This window comes from Tasmannia lanceolata, unplaced genomic scaffold, assembly GCF_043159265.1.
Source record: "Tasmannia lanceolata isolate RefF3 unplaced genomic scaffold, GAP_Taslan_0.1 ptg000011l, whole genome shotgun sequence".
NCBI classification, from domain to species: Eukaryota; Viridiplantae; Streptophyta; class Magnoliopsida; order Canellales; family Winteraceae; genus Tasmannia; species Tasmannia lanceolata.
This window is the reverse complement of record NW_027518688.1, coordinates 27124543-27149421: the sequence shown is the minus strand read 5'-3', so window position 1 is coordinate 27149421 and position 24879 is coordinate 27124543. Positions and strand designations below refer to the sequence as shown.

The 24879-nt window shown below is 38.9% G+C and overlaps 3 protein-coding genes and 1 pseudogene across 6 annotated transcripts; 3 read left to right on the top strand and 1 right to left on the bottom strand.

The window, feature by feature from the left end:
• Window positions 1-132: 132 nt before the first annotated feature.
• On the top strand, window positions 133-248 carry LOC143886962 (5S ribosomal RNA; annotated as a pseudogene).
• Window positions 249-2406: 2158 nt separating this feature from the next.
• LOC143886865 (S-adenosyl-L-methionine-dependent methyltransferases superfamily protein) lies at window positions 2407-7218 on the bottom strand. The gene is made up of 2 exons (XM_077391025.1): window positions 6062-7218; window positions 2407-2582 (listed from the first exon to the last, which is right to left on the bottom strand). The coding sequence occupies exon 1, from the start codon at window positions 7050-7052 to the stop codon at window positions 6066-6068; it is 987 nt and encodes a 328-aa protein (XP_077247140.1). The 5' UTR covers window positions 7053-7218; the 3' UTR covers window positions 2407-2582; window positions 6062-6065.
• Window positions 7219-9469: 2251 nt separating this feature from the next.
• On the top strand, window positions 9470-19354 carry LOC143886864 (Tetratricopeptide repeat (TPR)-like superfamily protein). Of its 4 annotated transcripts, none has more exons than XM_077391024.1 (4): window positions 9470-12094; window positions 14631-14671; window positions 16407-16523; window positions 18942-19354. In XM_077391024.1, the coding sequence occupies exon 1, from the start codon at window positions 9611-9613 to the stop codon at window positions 11969-11971; it is 2361 nt and encodes a 786-aa protein (XP_077247139.1). In that variant the 5' UTR covers window positions 9470-9610; the 3' UTR covers window positions 11972-12094; window positions 14631-14671; window positions 16407-16523; window positions 18942-19354. The 4 variants fall into 4 exon arrangements, with proteins under 4 accessions (XP_077247139.1, XP_077247138.1, XP_077247137.1 ...); XM_077391023.1 differs by having other exon boundaries at window positions 9470-13001; XM_077391022.1 differs by lacking the exon at window positions 16407-16523.
• Window positions 19355-22838: 3484 nt separating this feature from the next.
• On the top strand, window positions 22839-23651 carry LOC143886099 (E3 ubiquitin-protein ligase Os04g0590900-like). Its single transcript, XM_077390069.1, has one exon. It carries the CDS (start codon window positions 22839-22841, stop codon window positions 23649-23651), a length of 813 nt encoding a protein of 270 aa, XP_077246184.1.
• Window positions 23652-24879: the final 1228 nt, after the last annotated feature.

The window sequence follows — 24879 nt, the reverse complement described above, 5'->3', positions numbered from 1 at the left end:
AGTGTAGAAAACCAAGGATCAAAGTAAGAAGGCTTTGATACCACTTGTTCGCCGACTCTCAACAATGAGGATGTGGCCTCGACTCTCAACAATGAGGATGTGGCCTCTTAGTAGTGGATTGGAACTCAGATACGGTGTGATCATACCGGCACAAATTAACTGGATCCCATCAGAACTCCAAAGTTTAAGCATGGGTTAGAGTAGTAGTAGGATGGGTGACCTCCTAGGAAGTCCTTGTGTTACACCCCTATCTCTTTTGGGGATGAGCCTCTAACTAAATTGGTTAAGGCTTTGTTCTGCAACCTTGAGGTCAGAGGTTCAATCCTAGCTTACCTGCCAGAAAAAATGATTGGAACTCTAATGTTAATAATCAATCATCCTTTTGCAAGAGGTTACTGTCAGTGAATTTGGATCCACAACTGGATTCAATGGTGGATTAATCCAACCTAGAGAAATTGGTCTTGTGAAATAATCATCTGCCAATGGAGAATTGACATCTCTATCTTGTAACAATCTGTCCTTTTGGAGAAGGCCAATGAGTTTAGATTCATTCATGTGTACATTTATCAAATGATTTTGCCTTTCTAAAATGGTTTAGAAATCACTGTGATGAACTACCCTAAGAACTCAAACCATCCAGTCAAATCCATTTTTTCCCATTGAATGGGAACCAACCCAAGCAATGCGAGGTGAGAATACGGCTCAATAATCTGGTTGAAACCAAAAACCTGCAAGTTGTGAATTTTCAATTACTCTATTTTTTCTGCCTCCATTAAAAGTTTAAGTTTACGAGTGCTATGTGAGCTAATAAGCCACGAAAACAATTTGGAATGTGGCTCCAAGTGCAATCTTTTGATTAATTTGGAAGGAATTCTCAAATAAATGTATGTGGTTAGTAGTTTCGAAATTTCCCCGCCCGAGTTGATTCCCTTTTATCTGCATTCTTGTTCAAGTCCAGGTTTTACCCTACAAAGTCAATCAGAACTCCTTTTACTCTCTAAATTTTGACCAATTAACCGAGTACCCGACCACGCCGTACCAAAGTTTTACCCTACAAAGTCAATCAGAACTCCTTTTACTCTCTGAATTTTGACCACGTTAACTGAGTACTCGATCACGCCGTGCCAAATCGTCTGGGATTTGCTTTGGCCATTTTTTTACCCACATATATTGAAACACAGATATGATTAGATACGGAATAATCACCCGTTATCAATACAATTTGTTTGTGGTTGGGACGAAGAATGTTCTATCAGGATTTTATATCAAATGTTCTACTTCATCTTCTACAAGTATTGGACTCAAATTGGGTGGAACGCTTGGGAAATGGGATTGGACCCAACGTTTCTCAAGAGGCTGGTGGAGCATTGGACCTCCATTGCTTCCATTTGAACAAATTCAACTTGTTTTCAGCTCCATTGCTCCCGTCTCTACAAATTCAACCTTTTCAGCTCCATTTCTTCCATTTTAACATATTCAACTAGTTTTCATCTCCATGGAGTTTCAGAGCAAAAACCTAGGGATTTACCCGTGTCCTACACCCATAGGCAGCAGATCACGAGTTCTACACATCAGATTCACGTAAGTTGCAATTTCGACCGTGGGGTAAGAGACAAACATCAGTTTTTTGGCAGAATCAGGAATCACTGGTACTGCTTTTTATCACCAAGCTCACAGGCATCTTAAAACTCTAAAAATGGGTATGGCTTGAAGTACAAGTACAGTGCTAATTGAGATCATTACCCTTTTTGTTTGGAGCATTTTACATTGCAGTACTTCAGATGGATGAAATTTAAACTCTTAGTTCTGTTTAAAGTTTTTGGCTTTCTCTTTTGATGACTATCATTTCCCCCTGTTTTAGTTGGTGCGACTATGCATCATCCCTTTCTTCTACATGCATGCAAGCATCCATAGATATGTATTCACCCACAGATGGAGATGGCTTGCAATGACAAGTTCTCCCCTAAACGAGTCTTTGATAGGTTGCTTGAATTTTCTTGTAGGTAATCTCTAAAAGCCATTCATATCTTGAGCACTCATATTATGTCATTGACTCAAGCCTTTTGTCTGTTACCATCAAAGCTACTTTATAATTTTGCAAATGGCCACCTTTTGAATGCTGTAAAGCATGTACAATATGATTTTCATTAATTATTTCAAGACATGTTGAATTTCCGGGCAGTGTGCATATTTATCTCTTAAAGAGAAACAAATGAGTGTGATATGTTTCTTCAATGGATATTGCAACTTTCTCCCAGAAGAATGCTTAGTGTACAAATTTTTTTTTTCATTTTTTGAATGGTTGATATGTTTCTTCAAGGGAAATTGCATTTATCCCAGAAGAATGCTTACTTTACAAAAAATATTCTACATGGGTGTTTTGAAGGATGGACTGAAACACAAAAATGCAGATGAAAAGAGGTTTTAAGCTAAAATATATCCAATCAGTTGCAATAGAAAGTAAAAATAATGCTGAATTTTGGAGATCCAACCAACCATCAGCTATATTTAAGCCAGATATGGATGGAAATGGCTTAAAAGCTAAATGGAGCCAAAGTGTAAGATGATTTGCTGAACAGGATCTGCAAGGAAAAAAATAATAACAGCTTCAATACTATGAAAATGAGTAGAAATTTGGCATGATACAACTAAATCAGAATAATGGGTAGAAATTTGACATGAAAGAGCTAAATCTGAACCAGATCTGGAAGATAGATGATATATAAACTTCATGACTTACCAATGTCAATGCTTTCCAAGCAACAAACCACTTCCCTTAAGTTCATGACCAATTTATAATTAAATTATCAAAGTACCAAAATAAGAAAACTGTGGGAAGTGAAGAAGTAACAAAAAGGAATAGGTAATATTTCTAATCCATCTCCATATACAAGCATATTAACATCAAAACTTGAGAAGTTTGGAGAAGGGGAAGAGGATCAAGGGAAAAAATTCCACAAGGTAAAATCGAAAAAAGTGAGAAGTTCTGTAATACCTAGAAGAAGACTATAGGAGATGAGAAAAAAAAAGAGAAGGAAAGAAACCAAAAGCAAAAGCAAAAGGAGAAAAAAAAACACTAGAGATGAAGAACACGAAAGCCTTTTTGATAAATTAGAAATCAAAATTCAAACTAGAGACTCGGAAATCATTCGAATGTTTGAAAAAAATTGAGGAATTGGACTGGAAGAATGCTAATTTTGACAAGAAGATCAAACAGAGAATTTTGGAGTTTTCTATTGTTGCATTAGGCTTCAGTTTCTTCATGGGAGACCCTCCCTTTGGTCTTCTTGGGTGGGATAAACCCGTAAGGGAGGACGAGCCAAAAGTGATGGTAGATTTGAGTTCTATGAGAAGAGCAGCTCATGGCAACACTTCCACCATGATGGGGTCATCTCCGTCCATTAAAAGGGAATGATGACAGTTCAAAGCTCCCAGGAATGACATTCTAATAACAGATTTTATGAAATTGGGGTGTTTCTAAGAACGAGAATACTAGCAATGGGGGTTCTGCTGTATGGGATTGAGATTCGCTACAAGTTTTATGACTCTGCAACCCAAACTCTTGACATCAAAAGGGCACAGAGTTGCTCACCCGACAGCAATGAGAACAATAAGATGACGAAAAAAAAATCCTTTTTTAAGCGTAAATCTGATTGATACCCTTTACGTTAGGGTATTATCCTTGGGTTGTATATAACCGCCTCAACCAACACTTATCTCAAGTGTTTTATATTTTTGAATGAAATGATTTATTTGAAAAAGGAGCACAGCTCAACGACCAAGATGATTAAATTCAAATGAGACGGAAAAACTACAAACAAAAACAACCCAAGGACTTCTCTCTCAACCTTAAGCTCAGTTTTCACACTCACCTAACCAAATCCCCTCACACACACACACACACACACACACATGACAGAAACTAAGACAGCGCATGCACGCGCGCACACAACAAGCAAAGAGGCCATCTCCCTCCATTTCTCCCTAAGTTATACTTCATCCCCCCCCCCCCCCCCCCCTCTTCTCTCTCTCTCTCTCTCTCTCTCTCTCTCTCTCTCGCACGCACACACAACAAGCAAAGAGACTCCCTCCCTCCCTCCCTCTCTAACCTCCAAGTGTCATCAAAGGAGGACGAGCCAAAAGTGATGGTAGATCTGCACTCTATGAGAGGAGCAGCTCATGGCAACACCTCCACCATGATGGGTCATCTCCGTCTATCAAAAGGGAATGATGACAATTCAAAGGTCCCAAGAATGAAATTATAATCACAGATTTTCTGAAATTGGGTTGTTTCTAACAACATGAATACCATCAATGCGGCTTCAGTACGGGATTGAGATCACCACAAGTTTTATGACTCTGCAACCCAAGCCCTTGACAACAACAGGGCAAAGAGTTGCTCACCTGACAGCAAGGGGAGCAAGAAGACTGCGAAAAAAATCTTTTTTTAAGGGCAAATCTGATCGATACCCTTTAATTTAGGGTATGATCATTGTGTTGTATATAATCCCTCAACCAACACTTATCTGAAGTTTTTTTTTTTTTGAATGGCAATGTTTTTGAATGGCAATGATTTATTCAAAAAAGGAGCACAGCTCAACGACCAAGATGGTTAAAGAGAAGTCAAATAAGACAGAAAAACAACTACCAAAAACAAGCCAAGGACTCCTCTCTCAACCTTAAGCTCCTTTTTCACTCTCGCCTAACCAAATCCTGCACAACTCAGAGACCAAGATGGTAGAGAAGTCAAATAAGACAGAAAAACTACAAACAAAAACAAGCCAAGGACTTCTCTCTCAACCTTGAGCTCCCTTTTCACTCTCACCCACCCACCCACCCACCCACACACACACGTGCGACACAGACAGGGACAACACACGTCTCCCTCATATGCATAAACAATGACATCTCCCTTAAGGTGGTAAACGGTCTGCGCCGTGCCAGCACGGCATGAAAAATCTCAACCCACTAGGCCCGCGGGCCAGGCACGGCACGGCAAGAATGGGATCACGAGCCGTGCCGGCACAGTACGAATAGTTTGGGGTTAGGCACGGCAAGACTCGCGGCCCATTTCGAATCGTGCCGTGCCAGGCCACTTTTTCATAAAAATTTAACTATGTAGCCCTATTTCTTACTTGGGCAAGCCCCTTCTAGGGTAAAAAGAGTCATGCCGTCGTGCCGCACCTTTTCATGCCGCAGTGCCAAAAATCCAATCCCGGAACGGCACACGTCCCGCACACTCTAGCATTTTGTGTCATGCCGTGTTGGGCGTCGGGCGTGCGGTGCCGGTACGTTTGCCACCTCTCCCTCTCCCTCTCCTCGTTCCCCCCTCCTCCCTCCCCCCCCTAGGCCTCCTCCTTCCTATGCATCAATTTCATGGAATGTAAACCACTTAACTAACCTTGGATCTTCAATGGTTAATAACTCACTATTGGAAAATTGTGAGATCCAAGGTGGCAACCAGGGGCGGGTTGCCAAGGTGAGATCCAAGGTGAGACCATTAGATGATCTGTCTGGATCTATGAAAGGTAATCAATGGGGCCCAATAAACATTAGAAGTCATCCTCCCCTTTAATTATGTTACCAGGCATCACTGAGGCCTAATAAGCCCCAATTGTTGTTATTGTTGCCCAGTGGATGTATGTCCTATGCCGAAGGGAGATCTCACATAATCAAACAGCTTAAAGACATCTTAAAGACAATGATTAATCAAAGGTCTAGAATTATCACAGGAGAGTAGCACCAGGAGCAATAGGACTTAGGATGAACAGTATTCAAGAATCAGACCAAATTTTCCAAGGTGAAGGGAAAATGACCAAAATAACCTCACCGTCCAAATAGGATATGCATCATTGCATCCACAACACCAAACTCGTGAAGAGCCATAAACAAATCATTACTTATTTTTCCTCACAAAATTGATATCTACCCAATAAAAAAGAAAGAAACAAACCAACAAATTTTCAGCTGCAATCAATAGATCTAACTAAAATACAGTAGACACAAAAACACCATCATTGAATTGAAAATCAAAACAACATCATTGAGTTTAAAATCAAACCTGCTCATTTCCAGGGTTTCTGGAGAAGGGCAGTGAGATAAATCTCCCCATACTTAGAATCCGTCTTATCCCCAGTCGCCCATTTAACAATCTTATAACCCAACTTCCCAATCAACGGCATATAAACCTTCTCCAAATCCATCGGCTTACAAAAAAAGTGATCCAACCACAAAAACCCACCAGCCCTCAAAACCCTATCAGCATCAAAAAACAAAAACTCCATCTCCACCGTCGGAATCCAACGGTTCACAGCATGTCCACATCGGACCAGATCTAAAACCCCATCAAAAATCGGAAATCTCTGCTGCAAAGGCGCATGTAGAGGGATCAAACCCCTAACCGCTATTGCCTCATTGTAAGGGAACCCTAGATTCATGGTAGTGGTAATGACAGTAACATTATAGAGCTTCATTCGGGCCGCGAAAGTCCCGGTCCCACCGCCTATATCAATGGCAAGGCGAATTGGGTTTGAATTGTTGGTGATTTGGAACAATTGGGGAATGGTGAGATCGAGAATGGATTTTGGGGAGATGAATTCTGATGAGAGAGGGGCATTTGTTGGGGGTTTTGATGGGGTTTTGGGGGAGAAACAGCGGCGGCGAGGGAGAGGGTGGCAGCCACGTAGGATTAGGGTTTCGGAGATTTGGTTATTAGGGCAGAGGGAAAAGGGGGTGTAGTTCATGAATTGGTGGAGGAGATCAGGGTAATCGCGGCAGGAAGAGGCAATAGGGGAGAGATGGGTGTAGAGGAGGAGTTCGGAGGAGGGTGGGAGAGGAGAGAGAGTGGCAGTAGCAGAGGAGGGGTTTTGAAGGCGAGTGAGGTGGTTTATGGTGGCTCTGATGGTGTTCAGTTGGTGGATGAGGTGGTCTGGGATTGGAGGAGGAGGTGTTGAATTTTGGGTTTGGGTGGAGGAGAGGTGGTAGAGAGAGAGGATGTTTGTAGCTACCATGGCTACTAGGAGAAGAAGATTTAGACCCATGCCAAAACCCATGTTTTTTTTTTTTTTTTTTTGGGTCTTCTTCTTTTCCTCCTTTCTGCTCTCTGAGAAGTGAGAAGTAGCTGGGGAGTGTGTCTGCGGAGAAAAATGAGGAAAGAGTAAAGAAAGTCTTACTGTCCAAGACTTTTATATATGTCTATGTCCTGAGTATCCTGACATTTTTCTGTTTTTAAGGAGAGGTGGCTCGGGGAAGAAAAGTGGGTGAATATATCACTTCACCTTGTTAATTTTTGGGTCCCACATGGGAGTGTATGTGAAATCATGGCCGTTGATATTATGTATAATCATGAGAGACCTAAACAGGCATCTGATGAGTTTGGAAAAATCAGTACAATCTCAAGATCAAGAATATATATAGTACTATAAAAATGGACGGGTTTAGATTTCTTTGAGGAAACCTAAGGAAACATAAAAGGAAAGATTAACGGTTGAATTTTGTTGTCTTTTATGCCTTCTTGCTGGACCCAAAATTGTCTTAAACCATTGATCTAAAGTTTGGCAAAGGTGATAGTTGTTCTCTCTTTCACATTCCCCTCCTCTTCTATTTGGATGCTTATGCATTTTTTAGGCAAATAAAGTCCATGGAGGGGACAGGATTTTAGATGCAATTAAGCACCTGGTAAAGCCATGTGCCTTTGTTATGTTTGGATGCAAGTTAATCGGGGAGAGGGAGAGGAGGAGGAGGATTACCTATACCCGAATCCAAAAACTACCAAAAACATAGCGGACCCACATTGTTTGGATGATCCAAAGCGTTCATTTGATGGGCCCTGACATTGATAGGGTGTGCCTAAAAATTCAGCTCCATCGGATCATCCTAACTCTTCAATCTGTGGACGAACCATCAACTAAGGGGGTCTACCTTACACAAATTGAAACCACAGTGGGTCTGCTTGTAGCTTTTTAAACATTAGGGGTTAAGTTGAATGTGTCAGAAACCACAGGGGTCTAAGTGTATTTTTCCCTACATTTTACATAATTAAAATTCTTAGAATAAGGTGAGAGGCAGTGAGTGCTAGCATTATTAGTAGCTACAAGAGCTAGGGACTCTGGGTCAAATGGCGAGATAAGGAAGAGAACTGGGTGACTCGAGACTTGAGAAGGATGAATGAAAACATACTAAAACTAGGAATTATTCAAAAAATTCATATGACTCATTTGTACTGCACTACCCCTAAAATAATACTTAAAGTTAAAGCTATAAAAAATTAGAGGGTATATTTGTAAAATACTATAATAAAATCAGATTTAGGACTGTCCCACGAGCTCTTGTTAGTTGTCTGGATATGATAAGTAATAAAATCTTATCTTAGTTTGGGTCCCGAAATGTGTCCATTGGGTTCTGGTGAAGTGTGTAGATCCAGTCACTTTTTAGTTTGGATTCGGACGATCCATTGACCGTTTGAGTCCATTGACACTAGGGCTGCACATTTAACCGCCTAAACCGATAAACTGAACCGAACCGGGCCTTTCGGTTTGGTTCGGTTCGGTTTTTTGTGGCATCGGTTCGGTCACGGTCTAGGAAAAATTTCAACCGGAAAAACCGAACCGAACCGATGGTATTTTTGCCATTTTTTTATTTTTTGTTATAAATCATATATATATCAATTTTCTTTACTTGGCACACCCAAATCTAATGTATTTAACTAGAAAGAGAAGAGACCGACCAAAATGGGTGGTTCCAAGTAAATAAATGGGCGGAAATATAACACCAAAGACCAAAAGAATAACTTAGGCAGTAATCCAACTCAAGGAAATCAGATAAACCGTGAACCGAACCGAAACGATCCGGTCAAGATCGGTTTGGTTCGGTTCGGTTTGACCCCCAAACGGTTCGGTTACAGTTTGGAAATTTTCCAAACCGATAGCATCGGTTCGGTTCAAGAAATCCCCCAAAACCGAACCGAACCATGTGCAGCCCTAATTGACACCCCTAATTTTTGGACCTACTTGTTGAGTCTGTGTGAGGATCCATTTCAAACGAGATAGATCATTAGAGTGTCCTAGGTCCTACCTACATCCCTCATAGTGATTTTTGGATATTGCGGAAATACCCTCATGAATAAACACAAATAAACAAAAAAATGAAGGGTATGTTGGTATCTTGTCACATCAGATCTATAATGCTCCATTGGATTTTGTGGCTGTCTTGGTCATAATTTCTAAACAATGGACGGTTTTGATCTAATGACTCTGCCCAAATCTTGTTCCTTAACATTGGGATCCTTTGGATTCATGGACCAATATGGGTCCATTAAGGTCTCTTTGACCCGTTGATTTTTTGCCCTTTTAATGAGATCTATGTTGGGAATGGATCCTGGACCCACTGAGCAGTCTTATGATGGGCCATCAGATCAACGGTCTCGATGACCAAGCACATATAGATGGCATTTAGTCATGGCCTTATTCCTTCATCTAAGTTGAAAGCCCCTAACAATGGCTTAAAACCCTAAAAAACTAAGTTGAAAAAACTCCATTTCCCCCTCCCTCTGCAAAAACCCTTCAAACCCTCTTTACATTAAGATCCAGACATTTCTCCCTCCACCCAAAACATGGCCTTCATCTTCTCTATTGCAACTAAATCATCCTCCAAATCCCTCCGTCTCATCCATTCCCAATATTCATACAAAACTAGGGTTTTTCCAAGCGTTTCTAGGATTCCCAATCCCTCTTCTCTCGATTTCCTTCATAGGTTCTGTTCCAATGCCCCATCAGACCCCCCACCTATCGAATCATCCTCAGTCCTCAATCAAAATCCAATCCCACCCAAAGAAATCGCCGTTTCGAACTCATCTGTCGGACCCGAACCAGCTCCGGCCCAAGAAGAAGCCCAAGAAGAAGAGAAGATCCCTCGGAGAATCCCAAGAGGTAAGCTTCGAAACCCAGAAAAATTAGAAGATATTATATGTAGAATGATGGCAAAAAGAGAATGGACTACCCGATTACAGAACTCAATTCGAGCATTAGTCCCCCAATTTGATGACTCTCTCGTTTATAACGTTTTGCACGGCGCTCGTGACTCAGACGATGCCCTGCAATTCTTCAGATGGGTTGAGAAAACTGGTTTTCACCATAATCGAACAACCCATCATAAGATAATTGAAATTTTGGGCCGAGCTTCGAAGCTCAATCATGCCCGTTGCATTCTCTTTGATATGCCTAAGAAGGGTGTTGAATGGGACGAAGATTTGTTCGTCCTTTTGATTGATAGTTATGGGAAAGCTGGAATTGTTCAAGAATCAGTTAAGATATTTCAGAAAATGAAGGAATTGGGCGTTAATCGCTCGATCAAATCGTATGATACTTTGTTTAAGGTGATCTTAAGACGTGGCCGGTATATGATGGCTAAAAGGTACTTTAATGCAATGTTGAGTGAGGGGATTTTACCAACGCGTCATACGTATAATCTACTGATTTGGGGTTTCTTTCTTTCACTGAGAAAGGAGACTGCATTTCGATTCTTTGACGATATGAAGAATCGAGGGATTGTTCCAGATGAGGTAACTTATAACACGCTGATTAATGGGTGTTGTCGGATTAAGGATATGGGTCGTGCTGAGACATTTTTCTCCGAGATGACGAGTAAAAAATTGCTGCAGAATGTGATCAGTTACACAACTATGATCAAAGGGTTTGTGTCTGTGGGTCAGGTTGATGATGCGTTGCGATTGTTTAAGGACATGGGTTCAAAGGAAATTAAGCCGAATGAGCATACATACTCGACACTCTTGCCAGGACTCTGTGATGGAGAAAAGATGGTTGAAGCTAGGATGATACTTAAGGAGATGGTGCTGAGGCATCTAGCGCCAAAGGATAATTCGATCTTCTTAAGGATTATATCTTGTCTATGTAAATCAGGAGACGTGGATGGAGCCATAGAAGTACTTAAAGGGATGATCCGATTGAGCATTCCGACTGAACCTTCACATTATGGCATCTTGATTGAGAGTTGTTGCAAAGAAGGGGTGTATGAAAGGGCTGTTAAGTTACTGGATAACGTTATTGAGAAAGGGATTTTGTTGAGTCCAGGGAGTTCTTCGAATATGGAAGCCACCGCTTATAATCCAATGATTGAATATCTGTGTGATAATGGGCAGACTGAAAAGGCAGAGGTTTTCTTCAGGCAGTTGATGAAGAAGGGTGTTGAGGACCCAATTTCATTTAACAATCTGATCTTTGGGCATTCGAAGGAAGGGAAGCCCGAATTGGGTATTGAGGTTCTTCAGATCATGAAAAGGCGGGGAGTTGTTGCGGACATTAATACTCACAGGTCACTTGTCGATAGCTTCTTGAAGAAAAGGGAACCAGCAGATGCTAAGACTGCATTGGATGGTATGATGGAAAGCGGGTATCTGCCGAGTTCTTCGCTATTTAGATCTGTAATGGAAGGTCTACTTGATGATGGGAGAGTTCAGACTGCTAGTCGGGTCATGAAGAGCATGATAGAGAAAGGAGTGAAGGAGAACATGGACGTCGTTTATACGATTTTGGAGGCACTTTTCTTAAGGGGTCACGTCGAGGAAGGCCTTGGGCGAATCAATTTATTGATGGATAACCAATGCATTCCTGATTTTGATCGTCTCCTGACTGTACTATGCGACAAGGATAAGACGATCGCCGCTCTCAAGTTGTTGGATTATGGTTTGGAGAGGGATTGCAACATCAGCTTCTCGAGCTATGACCGTGTATTGGATGCTCTTTGCTCGGCTGGCAAAACACTCAATGCTTATTCGATTTTGTGCAAGATCATGGAGAAGGGAGGGGTTACAGATTGGAGCACTTGTGAAGATTTGATTAGAAGCCTCAACGCGGAAGGGAACACAAAACAAGCGGACATCCTTTCTAGGATAATGAAGGGGAAAAAATCTTCTGGGGGAAAGAAAGGGAAGAAAGTTTCTGCAAATGCTAATTGAAACATATCTGCTTGTAGGCATTTCCCCGCCCTTTTCCTTCATCTGGACTTGCCTCAGCTTCCGCTAAGGAGTTCGAATCCTTTGAGTAGACCATGGAAGATGTTAGCTGCATCCGTGAAAAAGGTTGCCATGAATGCCCTTTGAGATATTTATCTGTTTTCTAGGTTTTTCTTTCTCTTCCTTTCTATTTAACCCTTTTTATTTTGATCTAAGTCAAGGTCTGGTCAAAGAGTTGGGATTTGTTGGCTACTGTCACCATTCTAAGAAAATTTGTTGTAGAGACGAAAGTCCTTCTGCATTATGCAAGTTTTAGTTGAAAATTATGAAATTGATGACGGTTTTCTCTCATGCAATTTTGTAATCTTAGAATTACTCTAATCATAAGAGTTATTTGTAAGCTTCCAATTACATTGTGACTTGAAGTTCCCACACCGATCACAAAAGGGTGGGGAAAATTATCGTGAGAAGGGAAATGAGGAAAGAGGCTAAGGGCCTCTTTGGGTACCTTTAAACACTGTTTGCATGTAATCTTGTGGGAAATGTTGTTCCTACTCCCCTTTTCTTGCATTTCCTCCCCCTTTTGTTTGTCTTTTCCTAAATGATGGCAGTGTGCTATCTTTTGTTTGTCCCTTCTTGAAAATTAAGTCATTTTCACGAACAAGAAAATCCAAAGGGGGTGAAAGTATCATTTCATAATTTTATATTTGAATGTCTTTGAAGCATAGTTTCTGATGCAGGAGCATTCCCTTAGGTAACACATCAGGCCAAAGCTCCTTAGGTTAGACTTATTTTGTTTTTGCAGTAACTTGTCTCATGCGAAGCCTAGTTTTGTAATTGTGGTAGTTAGTCAAGTCTTTGTTGGTCATGTTGAGTTCATAGCGGAAGTTCAGGCATAAAGCTTCTTTGTAATTAGCTATAAAAGCCATCTTGTATCTCATTTTCATTTTTAGACTTTGACATTGTAATTTGAAATAGGAGTTCGAATCCTTTGAGTAGACCATGGAAGATGTTAGCTGCATCCGTGAAAAAGGTTGCCATGAATGCCCTTTGAGATCTTTATCTGTTTTCTAGGTTTTTCTTTCTCTTCCTTTCTATTTAACCCTTTTTATTTTGATCTAAGTCAAGGTCTGGTCAAAGAGTTGGGATTTGTTGGCTACTGTCACCATTCCAAGAAAATTTGTTGTGGAAACGAAAGTCCTTTTGCATTCTGCAAGTTTTAGTTGAAAATTATGAAATTGATGACCGATTTCAACGGCTTTTTTTCCTTCTTCTCTTCAAATTCCTTATTCTATTTTGTCTCTCCTCCTTTTACTTTTTGCTTCTTGTGAATGGGTTTCATCTTGATCTCCTCTTTGGTGCTAATTACACTTGCCCCTTTCCTATACCATTTTAGCATCAACAATGTCTCTATTCCTACCGCCCAGATTTAGGGTTTAATTTTCTGAACAAAAATGTAAGGAATGAAAGATCCTTTTTTTTACTTAAATGAGAGAGATAATCTCATCAATCCCACTAAATTCGGGCATTTTGAGATTTTTCTTCTTCATTTGGGAATTCATGGTTATTTTGGTCAGTTTTACAAATTCAATGACACCGTGAGGAAGAAATTTGATAGTGTTTCCTCTTCTTTAAATGCAAATGCATTCCTTTTTTTCTAATCATGTCAGAATTGATTGGAGATCTTGTGGTAAATGTCATTTCATTATGTTGTTTCCATATTATCTCATGACATCGATATTTTTATTTATGTTCTGGCAACAAAGCTTCACTATCATTTTTTCCTTATTCCTTTTCTATTGTTGTCTCGATTTTTTTTATTTTTTTTATTTTTACTATTGTTTATTACAATCAATATGAGTTTTAATAAATTTATAATTTTGAATAGTTTCTGCTCTCAGAAGCTGGTATGAGTATTGTTTCTTTTTTTATTGGGAATGTTATGTAAATCCTTCCATAAATTGTTCCTTTGATTGGAAATCCTTCCGGCACAATTTTTTCCTGAAATTATCTTGTCTATCACTAATTTTGCTCTGCTAATATTTTATCCAAGAACAAAGGATAGCGATTCTTGTCAAGGATAAAATAAATTCATGCTTGCTACCGTGTAGAGAAGAGACCCAATTTGATCGATTGGGATATGAGTTTTGTGATTAAGCAAGTTTGGCTTGGTTTATCTGGTCTTATGGGGTGATTAGCTTCGAAGCTTAAGAATGTTGGACTGGTTTATTTGATCTATTGGCATAATTTCAAACCTGGGCCTACTTGCACAAAATTTGTCCTGAAATTATCTTGTCTATTGTTTACTAATTTTGTTCGGCTACTATTTTTATCCAAGAACAATGTTGGCTTGGTTTACTTGGTCTAATGGCGTGTGCTTTGAAGCTTAGGAATGTTCGACTGGTTTATTTGATCTATTAGCGTAATGGGACTGCACATTATGGAAACCTCTATAGATCGGAGGGTTAGGATTATCTGATGGAGATGATATGGTTCGTGGGTATTTTTTTATTCGTGGTAAACACTGTTTGCAGAGAAGAGAATAATGAAAGAACTTTTTATATTTTAAGTGTTTTCATTTTCATTTTCATTTTATTTTTGTATGTAGGATTTTTTAATGTTTTTCGTAGGGTTTTTGAATTTTTTTTCGTGTTTGATGCAGATGTTGAAGAATTAAGAATTTCCCAAGGCAGTTCGATCCAGGTTAGGCTTTCTCCTTATTTAATTTATTCTACTTTCTTTATGTCATTTTGTTCTCCTTATTTAATTTATTATATCTGCATGTCTGATTTCCTATAGGGTGAACGTTTATGATTCATTTTAGTTGGATTGATCTTGGCTCCATTGGATCATGTCCGCATGAGTCGCTTTTGATCATTTTTAAGACATTGTAACCTCTTACAAACTAATGGCATTTAAACTATCTAGAAATGAGCTTATGATTTAAAATATCAGATGCACATAACTTTGTCTCATCATTTTCAAACTATTTTCCCAAAACCTCTTCCTTGATTGGGATGTTGGTTTAGTAATATTTCAGATCTTCCCCTGCTTACTTGACAGTGAGAACCACACACTCCAGTTGTTACCAAAAGCTTCAATGAAGGTTCCTTAACTCTACTACCAAGTTCTAAAATGTAACCCTCAGGTCCTTCACCGGTGTAGTCTGTGTATTCAATGGTGGATGCCTTGCTTAGGTTTCACATAGTTATTGAAAATCTGAAATAGATATGATTTCTTAGGATATTTCAACTTTTGTAGCAGCAATTGAAGTTATAATTAGTTTTGGACTCAAAATCAACTCTCAAAATCGATGTCAGGGTTTTGGAAATAGAATTATATGGAAGAAGTTGGGGTTTTTTTAATGAGTGACATCAAGAATAGTGACGGTTGATCCAATTCTATTGAATTCTAAGCAAATCAACAAAGTTCTGCTTCTATTTGAGTCAAATTCTCTTACATCTTAGTCTGAGGCCTCATCTATGAATTGTGCTTGCATCATGTGCCGTTTGAAATCACCGAGAATAGGGCCGACTCAAGTTGAAATCATTGGAGAGGGGTCAAGAATGGTTCAAGAAGTTTTTCTTATGGCCTTGGCCCTTGTTTGTGTTGATTTTTTTCTTTTGTGAAGTTCTTGGGCTCTTTACTGCTTATGGATCCCAACAATTTAGCTATTCAACTAAAGACAACCTGATAAAGACAATTAAAGTTTTGATGCATGCTGTTTCTAAAAAATTGTATTGTCTTTTCAGTCATGGTTTCTACGGTTTCCCATTTTCTTTTAACTTTTTAGTTATCTGTGTTAATCTTGAAATGGGGCTGTTCAGGGCATTTTTTCCCTAAATTTATCAGGGTTTCTTCCTATGCAGCTTTCCTTCTTTGATTTTATTATAGTTATTTTTCTATGCAATTTGGCCCTTTCTATTTTCATCATTATCTTAATGGAAAAAAGTCCAGATTGCCACGTACACTGATTTCGGGTGTCCCAAGCAATGAAAAGGGGCGGATATATCACTTCCCTTTATGTGATTTTCATAGCGAAGCCTGCAACAGAGATGTTCCCATTGGCCTTATTGATATGCACAATTGTAGTCTTGATTGCAAGATTGAGATGAATTTGGGTATTCATAACTTTCATTTCTTTTTAAACACTTTCCCCCTTCTCTTTCATTTTAAAGATTTTTAAGCTATTTTATTTCATTTTCCGATTCAATTCTCGACTCAAAATCGTTTCTAAAAACCTAAAACAAAGAGAGTCTAAGTCAATCAGTTCTTCCTTAAAAGAAAGGGAAAGAAAAAGGGTTTTCACCTCTATTACTTATAACTTTGTTTACTTCCTTTTTTTCATAGAAAAAATAATCTAAAAAATATGGTGCTAGGCTTTTTTCTTCTTCTATAGTCATATGGTGTTAGGCTTCACATTCATTTGCCATCTTAGAAAAAGAGGAGAGGTCATTTCCAAAACATGGGAGACAGAGGGGTGAAGCTATACATTCTCATTTCTGGTCATGGAAGAAATATGGCAAAAGCCCATCATAGGATCTCCTCATTCAAGGTAATACATGTTAATGAGTAAAACCTGGGCTCATATCCTTTAAGATTTTCAGTTACCTGATAATGAAGAACCTTCTTCAATTGGTAACTTTTCCATTTTATCATTTTTATTGTATATTTAACCTCTGGATAGTAGATAATACCCACTACTAGAGATGTATATTTTGTGTCTGAAGTATTCTCCTCAATTTTCCATGATTCCATAGAATTTTTTTATTGTTCTACATTTAAATGCACTTCTACTCTCTTGGTTATGCTTTATTCGTTTTGTGGATGGATAAAGTGGGAATGTTGGAGTTTTGCACTGTTTTTTAAATTTATCTGTTTAGGAAGCTGTTGTGTGGGGACTTGCTTCATTAGACAGTTCAGTCGTCTTTTACTGTTTTTTGCATTATCTTTTATTGGTTTTAGAGGCTTTGAAGATCCATTGGTAGTTCAATTCATTTTCATTTTTTTCCAAGTTGTCTGATAGGTCGATAGATTTTCTTTTAAGTTTCACCTTCCTTCCCTATTAACAACCGCTAACAGATTTCCCATGACCCGCATCTAGCTTTATTGCTTTCCTTGTAACCCAACAAATATGATCACCTCTCAGTCTTAATTTCTTTAACTAACAACCCAAGTACATCCTTCCATCAACAGCCCAACAACTTCCCATTCTTGAAACACACACGTGATGTAACCCGAGGTTTGCTATTTGCTAATTCTATGCCTTTGGTACTTGTATAAGGTGTTGTTGGTTTAATAGACCAAATTGAGCAGCCAAGAGAAGATATCCTCTTATTATGCTTTATTTCTTTCTTATGTACATTTCTCTCCTATTCTTAGTGTTTATACTTTATCAACATTATAAAAGATTATTGTGTATGCCCTTGCATATAATGGTGATGGCCCTCACAGTTTGGTTTATTTGATTTCGTTTGTTGCCCAATAGGTTTTTGAATTTAGCTAATATTCAGAACTTTTTAGATTTGTATCTTCTAAATTTTGGTGATTTTGGTATAGAATCTATGTCTATATACAAATTCCAGCTTCATGCCATTGCTGCTTGGATGCTTTTATATTCTACAGTCTGTAAATCTAGAAAGAAAGACTGGTTACATGATATGCTAGGGAAAAAAAGCATCAAAGAAGTCTTGTTGTAAGGGCTACGTCTGAAGGATGAAGGGAGTGCCCATAACAGCTTGATGTGTGGTGGACTTGATGTGTGATGGATGCTTTGATAAAGGAACTGACTTTTAGGGTCATGTTCAGTAATGAAGAGATAAAAATCCAAAACAGGATGCCAAAAAGAGAGAAAACTTGCCACAAAGGGATACTTTCCATGATTCCTAAGATTCTTGGCACCAGTTTTCAAAGAACGATTTTGTAGTCATCTGAAATTGGAACGTTAAGATCTCTTTGAAGGATTCAAAAACATACAAGATTTTTAGGAGAATGTACATTGATCCTAAAATGTACGTAGGAAAAAATGATTTAATGTACATTACTTAGTTTTATATCTTGGGACATATGGGTTCTTCTCATGTTTTTATGGGCTTAGTTATATTGTACTTTTTTGCTACAAGTACAAATCAATGACTCTGAGAAACCAAGATGGTAGCGATTACATTCAAACAAGAGCAACACTTCCAAAGATGATTTAAGAAGCTAAAATCAGAGAGATGATTCGGTTTAATTACAAAAACTACTTAGAAATAGACTTTAGATCTGTCAATGCATACAAAATCGACAACCAACCTTCCAACTACTGCCGCTGCATCCATCCAATGTGGCACTGCCCTTTGTCTATGTGAGAAGATCCAAATGCTATCCTACTCTCTCTCTCTCTCTCTCTCTCTCTCTCTCTCTCTCTCTCTCTCTCTTATTACATGGAGCATTCAATATAAGAGGGGTATGGAGGGTGGGAGAGGAACAGAATTGAGAGGCATGAGTGACCGGAGGGTGAGAAGTGGCTGAATAATGCTTACTTGAAAATTTTGATGAGGTAAACATGATCCTATTTAAATTGTGATTTGCCACTATTGTATTAGTCACCAGACCCTAATAAAAATCAAATCTCTAAGTATCTAAGAAGAGATTAGTAACCACTTTAATTCCCAGTTGAGTTTCCCCTTCTTTCAACTCAAAATTTTCATATTTTCCCAAATAAGATGTTGTCATCTTCTATGTCTATGGATCATAGTGACAAAAAATCTGCTTGTGTGTGTGTGCACGCGCGCATGCACTTAAGTTAGTTTGGGTGTACTTGGATGACTCTAAATAGAAGAAAAGAGAGGATGCTCATGGCTGCCTGTTTTTAAGTCTTTTATTTTTCCCTTCTTGTTTGCATTAGTTGTAGTTTGGCTGTTTGATGAATTGTTTATAGAGATGCCTCCAATTTTGTAATTTACACTGATCCTGAGTTTTTGTTATACAGTCATATTACCTGAATCCAGTGAGTTGCAGCATTATACAAGGAGTGATTCGAAGATGCCTCCAATTCTGTAATTCGCACTGATCCTGGGTTTTTGTTATACAGTCATCCAGTGAGTTGCAGCCATATACAAGGAGTGATTCGATTCGATTGATGAGTTCATTGTTACTTTGAAGTTCAATACGTTGTCTTGTTTTTTAATTTCTTAACATAGTTATCGTCTGATCTTCACTTTAGAGAAAAATGTACTTATCAAGGGACTACTAGGGAAAAGTGCAGGTTGGCTTTACTATTTCGGGCATTTGATGTGTTCTATTTTTATTATTTTTTACTTATTTGAACTCTTACGGGCTTTTGAAACTGGGTTTTCTTCTCTTCCCATAGGACCTGTTATGAATATGATTAATTTAGACGGATATTATCATGTAGATCATGCTGGATTCTGAAATTGTATTTTTGTGCCTTGCACTTGCTGACTTTCTAAAAGTGTGCATTTTCGTTTGATCATTTTTTATGTCGAAATCAAGGCAGTGAAGAAGTAGATCGCCATCTCCACTGTTTTGGTGACTTTGGGGATTGCAATTGTTAGTCCGGTAAACTTATAATTAATTCTATTTTAGCAAATGTGTGGGCATTGATGTCTATTGTTAGCACCTAATGTATGAGTTGGATTTGTTAGGGAGCTGTTTTTCTGTGTTGCGACTGGTTTATGGCCTGGTTATTGGGTTTGTAACTGAATATTACATGAGCAATGCATAAACGCAATCGTCTAAATGTTTGCTATTTGGCTGGCATATTTCTTGACGGGACTCTCTGTTCCAACAATACTTCCCTTTTCCTCTTTTTGGCACCCTCTTGTAAGATGATGATGATTCCTGTTGGAATGGAGCTGCTACTTGCTTTGGGGCACAAATCTGTCATTATTTATAGGGAAATGACACCCCATAATAATTAAAAAAATAAAGGGTTTCTGTGAATGGTTCACTGCTTGAGGATAAATTCACCCCCTGTAACGTTTTTATTTGCCTTTAAAATTTAACGAATAACATTAGTGTAATGATGAGACTTTAGAAAATTCCCAAGCTTTAACACAGGAATCTTGTTACAGGGAGAAGAGAGGATGTTGTGCAAATCAAGGGTTAGGCAGAATCATTTTTTTTTTTTTAATGAAATGACACTTTTCTAAGAGGCTTGTAAGACATCATGTTTGGCTTAATTACTTGATATCATGTTCGGATTAATCACATGATATCAGCTTTGGTTAAAAATGTGGGCTCTATCATTATTGTATTGGCCTCTCTCAACTACTATGGACCATTGTCCTAGCCTTTGAGGTTACTCAAGCATTATATCCTTGAGAAAGAAAGCCTACAAAGAGCATTGGATTCCAAGTGGATACAAGTCCGTTTAGGTATTTTCTTGACTCATGCAAGATAGAAATAAATCAAATAAGATGGTTTTTTTTGTCAGCGCTCTAATGTTTTGATATTCATGCTCAAGTTTCTTGTCTTTTAGTATTTAAAGGGCTGTCAAAAGGTTATTACAGTTTCCAAACAGCTCTCACAAGCCCCTTAAATACTAAAAGAGAAGAAACTTAGCGTCAATATCAAAGCATTGGAGTGCTGATATCAGTTTCCTTTTCGTGAAGTACCCAAGTTTATTAGAAAGAGATTTCTTAAACTTAACTGAAAATGACGTGGATCCAATCAAGAGCCCTTCTGATGCTCTTTATGCAAGGGCTCCCCCTTGTATCTATCATTCCTCTAATTTCATTACCTCCATTTTGTAAGATATTGTTTCTTGATTATGGTTTTTCAACTTCCAGTGTTCATCTTATAGTCAAAGATTGTTTGCTTCTTTTTTAATGACCAACTTCTCCATTCATTCTCTCGGTACTAGCACGTTGCAACGCACATGCACTTTTACTAGTACAAAAGAAAGTTCACACCTTCCATGGGACACCTTAATACAACCCTCAAACAAAGTCTGAATTTTCAATAATTTTCTTCACCTAATTTGGCGAGTCATGCACCAAAACCCATGAGAAGTAAAAAACGAAATAACAAGATATAAGAGAACCCAAATACAACTCATCTACTTTCTACCTACCTTTCACACTCGTCGCCTGCTATACCCCTCACCTGTATCAAGCATAGACCTCAACGATCGAAACAGCCCCATGTAGACACTTCCTGTCCACATCTACATATAAAACATTAAACTAATATTATTCATCATAAGGATCGAAAAAGCCACGTAATATTTGTTTCTCTTTTCTCTTTTAGAATGTATAGCGTTTTAGGATATTTAAAATACTTTAGGGCCCGTTAAGGTACTCATGCACTTGTATTTTGATTTGGATTTAAGTTTTGGATACAAAACACATCAATCATCTTCATGATCATGTTTTAAGAGAGAGAGAGGGAGGGAGGGATGTCTCGTTGCTGCCGGAGCAACGTCGAGGAGCAGCGATGGTGACAGAAGTTGCCACAAACGTTGATTTCTAAACAATGTCTCGCAGAAAAGACTTGAAAATCGGAATATTTTGCACTGTTGTAACTGATTTGGAAATTCTAAGGATCTGATCTATTTCCAAATGTAAATCTTGCTGGTATCCAAACGTGGCCTTAAATTTTTATTTTTTTTTTTTGAAATGGCAAGATGAATTCATTAAAAAGGAAGGGGACCGAGGTGGGCCTCAACCAAAATTACAAGAAAATAAAACAACAATAACAAGAAGAAAGACAAATCTCAGGGAGGGAGGAAGTCAAACCACTCCAACTCCAACCTCCTAACCCCACTTCTAGCCAAGGAGTCCGCCTCCCCATTAGCAGATCGCTGAACATGATTGAAAACAATAGATGAGCCTGCAATTAAATCATCTATTTCATCAAAAATAGAAGAAAATATCCAAGGAGGCGACACCAACCCTTTCAACCATTTAATCACATTCAAAGAATCTCCCTCCACAATAGTGGTATCCATGCTATCTCTCTCAAGCCTTTTTATGCCATGATAAACCGCCCTCACCTCGGCCTCCGAGGCATCACAAACGTGGCCTTAAATTATTTCTTTCGTTACTAATGCAGGACTGGACTTCCAAGGCCTGGCAATCTGAAATCCATGCTGAAGACTCCTACACATAATTCAAAGTTATCTACAAAGTAGGGTCAGCCACAATGAGCCAAATTGTGCTAGTCAGTCAGGCCAATAGAGCCATTACATTCACCTGGAACATGTGGAGATCAGAAGTGACTGTTCGGGAAGAACCTAACAAGCAATTGTCTTTTTAGCTTTTTTCATTTTTTTTGAACATCTAGACAAATTTATTCAATGGTAGTATGCAATTATTTTGTTTCACAGGGGCATGTTTGTGCAATCAAGACCGTTGATTTTTTAGAGCACCACAAGGCAATGCATATGGGTCTTGGTCCCATCCTAAATGGAAATCCATCCATAAGATAAATGACTATAAAAATCAACGGTTCGGATTCTCTAGGGTCACGTACACGAGGCACTAACTGTATGTTAGGAAGGTGTACCAGCCCGTTCATTATAGCTTCTTTTTTTTTAACTTCAAAAATACAATGAATAGCAGGTTACAAAGTCTTTATAATGTGAAAAGTGATATTACCACGACAAGGGAGTGCAAATATCAGAAGAAGTATCTTATAAAAGCCGAACAGGATTTGAGAAACACTAAACCCCTCTTGTTCTACAAGGCTGCACTGTTAAAAACCCAATAAAGCCGGCTTACTTGGGCATTCCAAGAAATCAAAACAGCAACTATTTTTCAGCCGTTTCATTGTTGGTAAAATCGCCCAGCTCTACCATCTTTGCTTCAATATAAGCCTACACACAACCATTTCTAAACCTTGACTTTTCCTCCTCTTACATGCCATGGAACTCCCGGGGTCTCCACCCTCCCCTCAAAGCGATATGTTCAAACCTCTACTCATATCCATGATCGGAATAGTAGCGTTTGCCCTCGCACTCGTCGTGTACCATATACTTGTTACCAGATTCTGCTCGCAGGGTCAGCAATTAAGACAACAACAACGCTTTCTCCATGGCAACATGGCAAACGGGGTCGATAAGAAGGTTCTTGAAACCATTCCAATTCATACTTACACGACCAAACAAGAAGGGTTGTTCATAGCGGATCAAAGCGAGTGTGTGGTGTGCTTAGGCGAACTAGAGGAAGGGGACCCAGTTCGTCTTTTGCCCAATTGCGGCCATGTGTTTCATCTCCAATGCATTGACGAGTGGTTCGCCTCTCATTCCAATTGTCCATTATGTCGTTCCCCAGTTGTGGCTCCCATGTCCCCGCCTAATGAAACCGGGGAACAAGAAGACCATGTTGTTGTTGTTGCTGCTGCTGCTGGTGATGATGATATTTCTTGCGCCCGTGTGCACTCGAGGCCTCTATTAAGGCCATGTGCATCTCTTTTGCTGCCAATAGAGAATAAACGCCCACAAAAGACTATCCTTCTGAACCGGTCCTTATCTATGGACTCCTCTTATGTTTCACTTAAGATACCTATAGACCACGCAGATGATCCTATTTCTTCTATGCCCGTTGTTTCTTCTTCTTCTTTGAAAGTTGCCTACTTGAGGAGTGGATCATCGAGGAGACTATCTTTGAAAAGGTCCCTCTACAAACTCTCCAGTATTGGAAAAGGTGGAACTGACATTGAGAGCCTTCCCAGGTGAGAGAATTTTGATTGAAAGGGATTCTAGCCCCCATTTGACCAAGTTAGTCTGAAAAAAATTGTTAAACTTTTTTGTGGCGGGCATTCTTAATCAGTCAATGACGACGAATTGTTGTACAATGAACAACGACGGCACCGAGCTAAGACCACATCTTTGATTGATGTTCTGTTTAATTAAGGAAAAATGACTCCTATTGTATAAATAAAAGAGTAATTATAAATATATTGAGTTATTGGGCTTTTTTTTTCCTAGGTGATCAAGAAAATTTCATTAAAGCTTTCTACCCTAGATTCTACAGGACTTGCGAAATTATTTGGTCACTCAGGTGCCTGCTGGTGTCAATATGGTGTGGCCCACTTTGGACCCACCCATACTGAGTTGGATGAAGGTGTTGAATCCCCGAATTTTAGGAATTTCAATAACCAACTGTTGGCATTGGCTTGTTAGTTTTAAGCCATCTTTTATATATTTTTTTAGTTATCTTTTATTTATTCTTTATTTTGATTGCTTGTAGAGTCGTTGTAGATCTTTATATGTTCTTATCTCTTAATGAAAAAGGCAGAGAAGATTTTGTTACGTGCCTAATTGGCCGTAATGGAAATAAACAAACATAAAATAGAAATGAGGGGGAGAGAGGTTGATTCGAGGCAACCGTACCTCCTAATGGCTCGATTCGAGAGGAACGATGACTCTCCTACAAAGTTTCCTCTGCTGTAAAATTATCTTCTTCTCCACTTTTATTGAATTGCTACTACATAAATACAAGCAAGAGGGAGTGCCACATCACAAGCACACTTACCCACTAACAAGACACATCATAAGCAACTAACTCCCACTACCCTAAACACATTAGCCACAACTAATGGCCATTACTCTAAAACAGATACCCACTACTATGCACTAACTAACCCCACATACAACATAAGAAAATACACATAACAGATTTCAGCCAAATTCGTGCTCTTGTAGGAGGGACTGGTTCTCCCAAACGAACCATTTCATCTTTCTCTTGTGTACCTATCATTTTGGTATCAGAACTTGGTTGATCTTGGCATGACAAAAAAGAGTCAACCCAAGAACGAATCAACCATGGAAGAGAGAGTGGAGAAGTTGGAAGAGACCATTTACAATCTGGCAGAGATGGTTTCCAAGTTTATGGAAAGTCAAAACTAGAAATCTGTTGAGGATGAGGTTTCCTGTAGCAAGGCTACCTCCTCAAACATGGAAT